Source organism: Cicer arietinum, chromosome 6 (genome assembly GCF_000331145.2).
Source record: "Cicer arietinum cultivar CDC Frontier isolate Library 1 chromosome 6, Cicar.CDCFrontier_v2.0, whole genome shotgun sequence".
Classification (NCBI taxonomy): domain Eukaryota; kingdom Viridiplantae; phylum Streptophyta; class Magnoliopsida; order Fabales; family Fabaceae; genus Cicer; species Cicer arietinum.
Genome location: NC_021165.2, coordinates 54923090 through 54933350, shown reverse-complemented (window position 1 = coordinate 54933350; position 10261 = coordinate 54923090). Strand labels below are relative to the sequence as shown.

Genomic DNA, 10261 nt, shown 5'->3' with positions numbered 1-10261 from the left:
TGCGTTGATCCAACTCCTTCTTCTGTTCAACTGGATTACTTGCAGCAGGAGGGAGTAGCTCATTAAAGTCATGAAGTGCACTATGAACGGTGCCAAGATATGTAGAAATAGAGCCATCGAGTGACTTCGGAGTAATGATGTTCAACAAGCGGTGACAAACTCCATATAGACGTTGTGTGTCGTTAGTATAGAGTGCCTTTGCTTGACTCCAAACCGATTCACACGTGAGATGCGGACGGAAGATCGGTTTGACATCTGGATGAAGTGTAGACTTAATGACACTACACAATTGAGCATCAATCTGACTCCATTTGGATGTTTCAGTCACACTCACCTTATCAGGGTTTTGGGTGAGATGATCCTCGTAACCTTGACCACGTAGCCATAGTTTGATGTCGGCAGCCCAACTATCATAATTTGATCCATTCAATTTTTCAACAGAGAGAGGAGAGGTGATGTAGTTGGTGAAGATGCTCTTTGTTTCAGACTGGGACGCCATGGTCAGCACAGATTGTCAGAAAACGCGTCGGAACCGGGAAAACAGGGGCTGTTTGAACTGGAACTCGTATATCCGTAACTCGAAACTGAAAACTGAGGGCAGATATGGAAGCAGGGGGCCGAGGCGAGTGCGGTGGACGAAGCGGCACCGTGAACGGAGGCCAGACGCGCGGCGGCAGTGGGCGGCGCGTGGATCTCACGCGCAGGAGGTCAGACGGCGCGTGTGGACGCGTGAGGGCGCGTGAGGGCAGGTCTGATGATGCGGCTGAAGGGTTTTGGCCGATCTGGGGGCTACGATGCTGCTGGAGTGGTCGTTCGTCGAAAAAACTCGTCAAAAACAGTGACGGCAGTGACGGCAGCGATGATAAGGCGTGAACGGCTGAACAAAAGTTGAAGAATCAGCGTATCAACAGCAGAGGGGGAAAACCGGAGTTGAGAACACGGTTTACCGAAGAAAATTATTCACCGGAGACAGTGGGTCGACCGGGTAGTTGACGATTAGGGTTGTCTCTCAATTGGCTCTAGATACCATGTTGAATATAAAGAGTATTGAGAGGCATATTATGAATAACCCGTGTGTTTCAACTACACAGCGGAATCTCTTTATATAGACACAGGGTATTAAATAACCCTAATTTACAGTAATGCTAACGGGCCAGAATACTTACATACTTACAGCCCATATATATTATTTACATTCTACGATAGTATTTAACAAATCAAAATAACATTTATAAGATAAATCTGTTTAGACTAGAGAAACAAGAGATTAAGTATCTCATGTCAATAAATAAAAAGAAACTAAATTGGCATAAAATATTAAGTCATGCAAACCTTAAATTAATTTCAAAACTAAATAAACTTCAACTAGTTAGAGGTCTAGTTAAGCTTAGTTACAAAACTGAATTTATGTGTGAAGTTTTTCAAAAGGGAAACAAACAAAGAATTCATTTCCCCCTAAGAACTCAGTCTCTACCTCAAAGCCACTTGATCTTTTACATATATATCTCTTTCGACCAGTCAAATAAAGGTACTACAGTATAATAGCCTCTCTTTGAGCATGTCTTTGAAGTCCGAAGCCACTGTTTAAGTCTGCATCTAAAGCATATATTTCACTAACTCTAAAGACTGCAACTCGTTCCAAAGTGATGCCTCTGATACGCATCACACTCTAAAGTTATATTGACTCTGATAACGCAACAAAGGTGAAGTTTGATGTTTAATCGTGATGTTGTGATCAAGGAAATTTAGAAAATAAAAACAAAGAAGAAGAAGTTTAAAGAGGAAACATTTGCCTATATTAGAGTCTGATCTGGAATCCTCAAGATTCTATCAGAATTACATCTTCAAACCATACCAAACTTCCAAAATTGTTGACCTTCATCACATGGATTGACTTTTTTAGATGTGTTGCCTTTTTTGTAGGAACATTGACTTTTTGTTGGAGTCAGAAGTATGAAAGTCATAGTCAATGTGTAAATACCAGAAGCAGAGTCATATGTTAATATGCGAATATCAGAGGCAGAGCCAAAAATCTGCTTGTGTTGAAATAGTTTTCAAAACCAAATGCAATCATCATAGTTAGCATGAATATCAATTACACAAAGAAGCATGTTGTCTTTAGTGTGAGCGCATTTAGAGTGCTTGTAGTTCATTGTCTTGTTTTGTTTCCTCTTACTTCTGTGTTTTTATTTGATTCCTTTTATTGTTTTATTTAGTGTGTTTCCTCTGATCATTGTGTTTCCTTTTATTCTTATTATTTCCTCTTATCAATGTGTTTCCTTTGATTATGTTGTATCCTCTTATTCTGATTTATTCTATGATATTTTTATATCCTCTTATTCTATTGTATCCTTTTATTTTGTTGTATCCTCTAATTTTATTTGTTTCCTCTACCAATTTCATCTTATTCTACTCATTTCCTCTAATTTTACTTGTTTATTCTGATTTGTTCTTGGGTCTAAAATGTACCTGTTTGTTCTATTTTTCTACACACTTAATTTAGAACATTAGTAAATTAAATTGTTCTCATAAACATCCTTTTGTTATCAACAAAACTGGAAATGAATTGTTCTAAACCATTTTGGTTCTAACAATAAAATGATTAGGACTCATGAAATCACAATAAAACCCTCTAAAAACTTAACTTTCAACTTGAAAAAAAAAACTCATTTTTGTAATTTAATTAATGAAATTTTTAACTAATTAATGTTTCTATATCATGAAATCGTATACTGTGTCATTTAAAATATATCAAATCATAATCTTTTAGTTCAAAAATCTAAAAAATTGACTAAAATTATCGACTTTGAAAACAAGAGAACCAATTCCGTAAATTAATAAAAATACAGGAACTAATTGTAGTGTTCTTCAAGATTTTATAGAAGAGAAAAAATGTGAAGTAATAATACACTATTAACAATTTAATATACAAAACTATAAACGGAACCAATATTTGAAACTTACTAGTTAAATAAGATTTTTTATTATTAAGATAAAATATGAATTTTTGGTTTGAAATTTGAGAAAGAACAAAATAATAGTAATTGCAACGTTTATTACACAATAATTATATTGATAAACAAAATAATAGTAATTGCAACGTTTATTACACAATAATTATATTGATAAACAGTTATTCTTTTATGTAATTTTTTTTACCCTCTAGTTCTTAAGGGTATTGGATTCTATTAATTCTTAGTTGGATTGAGAGGTAAGTAAAATATGGCTTTTTTAACCCTCTAGTTCTTAGGGGTATTGGATTCTAGTAATTCATAATTGGACTAAGAGAGAGGTAAGTAAAATCTAGTTAATAAGAGTTCTAACTAGAATTCGAACTCAAATTATTCCAAAATTTTTGTCTTTAACTAAAAATTATTAATTACTTGAATTCAATCATTTGGTTTCCTTTATATATTTTTCATTACTTAATTAAATAATTTTGAAAATTACTTCAATCTTTTGACTCAATCACATTTAGTTTTTCCGCATAAATTAAAAGAAAATATATTTTCTGATCTATTTATATATTATTTACATTCATATACAAATCTCATACAACCCACAAATGTGACTTGTGTGAAATAAACTAGTAAAATATTTGTGTATTTGTATGCTCTAATATTTTAGTTCTATATGTGTTTCGTGTATGGCTTTTTATAATTAGTATATTATAATTATTTTAATTTTTATGCAATTAATCTTAAAAGATATTAATTTTAATTAGTTTTTTAATAATAAAAATTTGTCTCTTATATTATTTTAATAATAAATTATGATTAATATATTAATTGTATTATTATTCTTATTTTTATTTAGAATTTATAAAACAATAACAACTATGTGCCATTTTTAACGTCTTTTTGTTATATTTATCAGTGATAAATATTTGTCATGTATTTTTTTATGTACCAATAAAAAAAATTTGTTATGTATTTTTTTAAAAATTGATAAACGATAAATATATGTCTTGTATTTTAATATGTATCAAAGACAAACATTTGTCCCATAATATTTTATATTTATTAATGACAAATATTTGTCCTTTATTTTTTTGTATAATAATGACAAATATTTTCTCGTATTATTTTATATTTGGTAGAGATAAATATTTATTTTTTGTGTATTTTAATAGTTATCAGTGATAAATATTTGTCATATATTTTATTATATTTTATTAGTAATAAATATTTGTCTCTTTTTTTTTATATTTATCAATGAAAAATATTGGTTCTATGCTATTTTTATTTATCAATGGCAAATAATTTTTTGGTTTTTTTTTATATTTATCATTGACAAACATATGTCTTGTATTTTTTATGTATAACTTACGAATATTTGTCGCTTATTTTTTCTATATATATTTATAGTGACAAATATTTTTTCTGTATGTTTTTTATATTTATCAGCGACAAATATATGTCTTGTTTTTTATATGTATTAGTAAATAAGTTATCTCGTGTTTTTTTTTATATTTATCATTGATGCCTATGAAAATTTGTCTCGTACATGATATACATTTTAAAAACTTCATTTGCATATGTCCAATTTCTTAGTTCGACATTTGTCCAGTGTATAATTCTTTATAGTTAATGTATTATAATTGTTTTGATATTTTTTTCGATCATATTAAAAGACACAAATTTTCAATAATTTTTTAATATTAAATATTTGTCTCGTGTATGGTTTTAATAATAAATTATAATTTTGTTAGGCAATAATAAATTATACTTTTTTTAGTTAATAGTAAATATAATTAGTATATTATAATTACTCTTATTTTTATTTAAAAGATATAAAGAAAATACCGCACGTGTTTTTTTTTATATTTATTAGTAATAAATATTTGTCATGTATCTTCTAATGTACTAATGATAAATATTTGTCTTGTATTTTTTTAAACATTGATCAATGACAAATATATGATATACAACCTAAAAATATTGACACTTATTAGCTAGATCTTACGGATTGATAAATTTGTATTTTATATATTTTTTAATATTTTATCAGTAATAAATATTTATCTCATGTTATTTCATATTTATCAATAAAAAAAATTATTAGTTATGAAAATTTTTCTTTTGTTAATTTGATTATAAATTGTTTGTTGTTCTATTGAAGATTTACATATGTTGTTGTTTTTTCTAGTTTAAGCTCATGAATGAGAAAAGAAGATTGCAAAAGAAGATAGCCATAAACATTAGTTATACTTTTTTAAAATTATAAATATAATAAGACTATGCTTAGTTTTTGTGGTCAATATAAAAATATATTAATTATAAAAATTGTGCAATAATTATTGAATTGACAACTTTTTAAAGATGCTCTCTAAAGTTTTGATGTAGCCGAAATATAAAAATGGGGAAAGTCAACACTATCATAAGATCCTAGATATAAATATATTAAATTAGATTGTGTACCTTAATCATAACTTTGAAAATGAATGATATAAAGGTAAACAAACTTTGAAAATATAGGAGTAAACGGAGAGTGGCAGAGTAATCAGGCCCACTCCACCAACTTTCTAATTCATCCAACACCATAAGTAAATTATGGAAGAAAAAAAAGACTTTTCTATTTGTTATCCTCTACTTATACTTCTTATTCTCTCAATATACTTAAAAATAATATTTTATCTTTTTACCATATATATCAACTAGGAAATTTTAAAATAGAAAATTTTTGAAAAAGAAATTTCAAAAATTTAGATATTTTTAAAATGGAATAAGAAATTTTTGAAATAGAAAATTTCAAAAAAGTAATAATATTTTAAAACGAAATTTACATTTTGAAAATTCAAGTAAAATTCTAAATTTTTAAAATATTCAAACTTTTATCTTTTTGAAATGTAAAATTACGTTTTGAAATTTTAATTTTCAAAACTTTTGAAAATATTATATCCTAAATTTCTGAAAGTTATGAAACTTTTGTTAAAGATAGCTTCAAAAATTTCAAATATATTAATTCAAATTTTTAAAAATTTTTAAAATTTTTTAATTAATTTAAAACGTAATTTTTAAATTTTCAAAAAAAAAGTTAAAAGTTTCAAACAAAGCAAAATTTACGAAATTTGATATATTAATTATGTGATAGAAAAAATGAAGGGTCAAATATGTGTATTAAAAATGTAGATCTACATATGTTAATGTTGTTAAATTATTGACAAAAAGATAATTAAATTAAAGCATTCAAAGTTAACATATTGCCGTTACTTTCTTTATATAAAAGCATTTTGCCATTATTATAGCAATATAGTATATTGCTCATAAATATACAGAATATTCAATATTTTTTAATGATTTTTAGTGAAAATATGGGTCAAATCTCAAGAAATTAAAGAGACAAAAAAATCAAAAGCTTCTAAAAAATGCTATCAATATTTTATTAGTCAACGCGACGAGTGATGAGAAATCAGAGATAATATAATAAAAATATGATCAACTTGATAAAAAAAATTAAAATTAGTAAAAATATAAGTTATTTGATTGACTTCACGGTAGACGTGAGATATATTAAAGTGATCTAACTTTGCAAAATTATATTAAAAATTAAACTCTAATTATTTATTTTACTGAAAAGGTAAAAATTAGTTGTCATTTAGTAAGTAACATTTTATCACACAATAGTATAATTTTTTTACTATAATATAGTGTCTTCTTCGTAAATTTTGTCGATATTGGATAAGTGTGATGTCAACCGTTTAATTTCTTTTTCAATGTGTCGACCCTTTGTATAAACTTTTATTTAAAAATTTTAGTGTCTTCTCTTCAAATTTGAGTCGACTTAAATTATAAAATTGTCCATTATAAAAATAAAAAGGGCAAAAATTTGGCATATAATTAAATGTTTGCGGTGGAACTCTATTTGAGAATTTTGGATGAAGGTTTAAGAGGTTTTATGAGATGATCAAATTATGCTTTTTACTATTTTTATTTTTTTCTATTAGATTACATGTGACTTTCTAATTAGATGTGTATAAATCATAGGCTTGTACTAATTAGATGTGTATAAATCATAGTAGGCTTGTATTTACTTATAAATTTCTCTTATTTCATTTTCATCCGGTTGATTTAGTGTTAAAAAAATAGATATTGAGATTGCAAGTTGTTAGTTTGATCACCACTAATATTATCGAAGAAAAATAAATATATATTTATTTGCAAGTCCCTCACATATTTCTTACCTTACTATATCATAAAATTAAAAAATTATCTTAGAGTTCGTTTGATTTACAAACGAGTAAACACAACAATACATGACATACTTTTTATCTTATCTTTTATAATATGTATAAATATTTATAAATATAAATATTAATAGATGAGAGAGAGAAAGAAAAAGAAAAATTAAATATGAAAGAGACAAAATAATCACAAAGAAACGTAAAAAAAGAAAACTAATTTTTAATATAAATCAAATAGATATTCTAGTATTTTAAATTGTCTTTTATGTGAGCAACAAGAATGACACCTTTTTCTAATCCTTTCTCCCAAATCACATCTGTCCAAATAATTTGTGATGAGTTACTTAATTTTTTAAAGAAAAGAAATAAAGAGTTTAAATTATGTGCACGTCCAATGTAAAATATTTTTAAACTATAATAAATTATAATTATTCATATCTTTTATTTTTAATACAATTATCATATAAATTAATCATCTTTTAATATCAGATTATTGTGATTTCCTTTTAATATCAAACTCTTTAATTTCACCGTGTATATAAATAAAAATAAAATAAACATGTTTGCTCTTTTCTAGTAAGAGGAATTTTTTTAAAAATAAAAAATAAAACAAAAAATCTAACAATTAGCAGAATCCTACACAATACAATACCGACATAAAAAGGCTATCTCTTTCGTGTTCTCCGTCTGAAACTGTTAATTGTCTTCAAAGAATACGATGGACGTCGTTTCTTCACGGACACGTTGTTTTTTCGTTGACCCTAAATCTGAATATTCCATACTATATGCCAATGCCATTAATACTTGATTCCATATATGATTTTTTATAATCAATAAATACACGAGAGATTGTGGCATTGAGATACTTATTGTTAGGGTCTTTGTGTTTTTTATAACACAAAAATAAAATGGGTCTTGTTGTTCTAAGATTTCCATTTTCTAATATTTTATTACTACTAGTTTTGAATTTGAGTTTGGTGTTAGTTTGTAATTGTGATGGAAGCAGAACTAGTAGTTTTCTTAGGCAAGTTGAAAAGACAATGGATATGCCACTTGATAGCGATGTCTTTGATGTTCCTCAAGGTTATAATGCTCCCCAGCAGGTACTTTTTTTCTAGTTAACTGTTTTTTTTTTCGAAATTTGTTGAACTGGTCATAGGAAGTAGGTATAATTTAATGGTTTTAAATTGTGATTGTTGTGGAGAATTTTGATTTTTTATGTTAAAATATAAGTTTAGTTGTGATTGCGTTGATGATGTATTGTGATTATTGATATTGCAGAGAATTTTGTCCAAATTGACATATTGTTTGTTTTGAATCAATTTCAGTGAATCACAAAATGCAGTTTTGTTTTTCATTTTTGTGTCACTTTTTCATACTTTTAGTCTCACAATTTAATGTATGGTTGGACTGAATTAAGGTTCATATAACACAAGGTGATCTTGTGGGGAAAGCAGTGATTGTATCGTGGGTGACCGAGGATGAACCGGGATCGAATGCAGTGCGTTACTGGAGTGAGAACAGCCATCGGAAGAAGCTAGCTAAAGGGAAAATTCAAACATATAGATTCTTCAATTACACATCTGGTTTTATTCATCACGCTACTATTAGGAAATTGAAGGTACTTTACTTCCATATTATGTTGTTTCATTGAAAATAGCCATTTAATTTTTTAATCAATTGGTGATGTTTGTGCTTCTTTTTGGACAGTACAACACTAAATATTATTATGAGGTTGGACTTGAGAACACGACGAGGCAGTTTTGGTTTATAACACCTCCTGAAATCGGTCCTGATGTGCCGTACACATTCGGTCTCATAGGTAAAGTTTATATTCTATCAAAACTCAATGTGATCTTTCACGGTTGATTTAGTTTTTTCAGAGCTATCATTGTGGTACAAGCATGTTCACATTCATCGCTTGTCTTAAAAGTTCCTATGGATGTTGGCATTTTTTTGGGTCTTAACAAGTGTCATAGTACTCTGGAGTTCGGTCGCGAGATAAGTAAAGTATGACCAATAATTGTTCTAGTTATGGATCGAACTCGAAGGATGTTGGATGTTTTGAGTCTCCTATGGTTGTTGGTATCCCCACAGTTTCTAGGGTAAAGGGACCTTAGTAATCTGGAGTAGACTCATGAGGTAAGTAAAGGCTAGCTAAGTATTGTTTTAGGCAGAGGTCGAACTTGATTGATTCTGGCATTCTCAATATGAGAATGCCAAGAAAATAAATAATTCATTTTCTAGGACATATCTTTCAACTCATAATTTATATGATATTTGTATTATAGCAACTATTCAATCCTTACAACATGAAAGAACGGTTGAATATTCATCATAAGTTTAGAAACAATGCAGTGTGTTTGTTATTAACTGATGTAGCATTGCTTGCAGGGGATCTTGGTCAGAGTTTTGATTCAAACAAGACACTTTCTCACTATGAATTGAACCCAAGAAAAGGACAAACAGTGCTTTTTGTTGGAGATCTTTCTTATGCAGATAACTATCCAAATCATGACAATGTTAGGTGGGATACTTGGGGAAGGTTTACAGAAAGGAGTGTTGCTTATCAACCGTGGATATGGACCGTAGGAAACCATGAAATCGATTTTGCTCCAGAAATTGTAAGCTTCCAATCAAAGTTATTTAATTTGATATTGACTTCTTTATTTGGTAGATGAAAGTTTAGGTGAGTTGCATCCTGGGGACTTGTCAGGGTCAGGACAGGCCAATAGGCTTATCAAGTGCTGAATTTGATTTTAACTTAAACCATTTGAGAAACTTTTCATTCTTTTGCTGAAAAAATTTTACATTTGTATTCTGCATTATCAAATCCAAATTTTGATAGCAATTAACATGGATTTATGATTTTTTGCAGGGAGAACCCAAACCTTTCAAGCCTTATTCGCACCGTTACCATACTCCTTATAAAGCATCACAAAGTACTTCACCCTTTTGGTATTCTATCAAGAGAGCTTCAGCACACATTATTGTTTTGGCCTCATATTCAGCATATGGTATTGTTGCATATCTCTTCTGCACCATAAATAAATACATGCATATGTGGAAAACACTCTT

At 28.4% G+C, this 10261-nt stretch overlaps 1 protein-coding gene across 1 annotated transcript in view; it reads left to right on the top strand.

Annotated features, from left to right (window-relative positions):
* Positions 1-7835: 7835 nt before the first annotated feature.
* Positions 7836-10261, top strand: part of LOC101492345 (purple acid phosphatase) — a 4610-nt gene continuing 2184 nt past the window's right edge. The window contains exons 1-5 of the mRNA XM_004506271.4: positions 7836-8286; positions 8604-8804; positions 8894-9005; positions 9578-9807; positions 10062-10200. Of these exons, the coding sequence (XP_004506328.1) occupies positions 8092-8286; positions 8604-8804; positions 8894-9005; positions 9578-9807; positions 10062-10200 (877 nt within the window). The 5' untranslated portion in view covers positions 7836-8091. The remainder of the gene's footprint in view (positions 8287-8603; positions 8805-8893; positions 9006-9577; positions 9808-10061; positions 10201-10261) is intronic.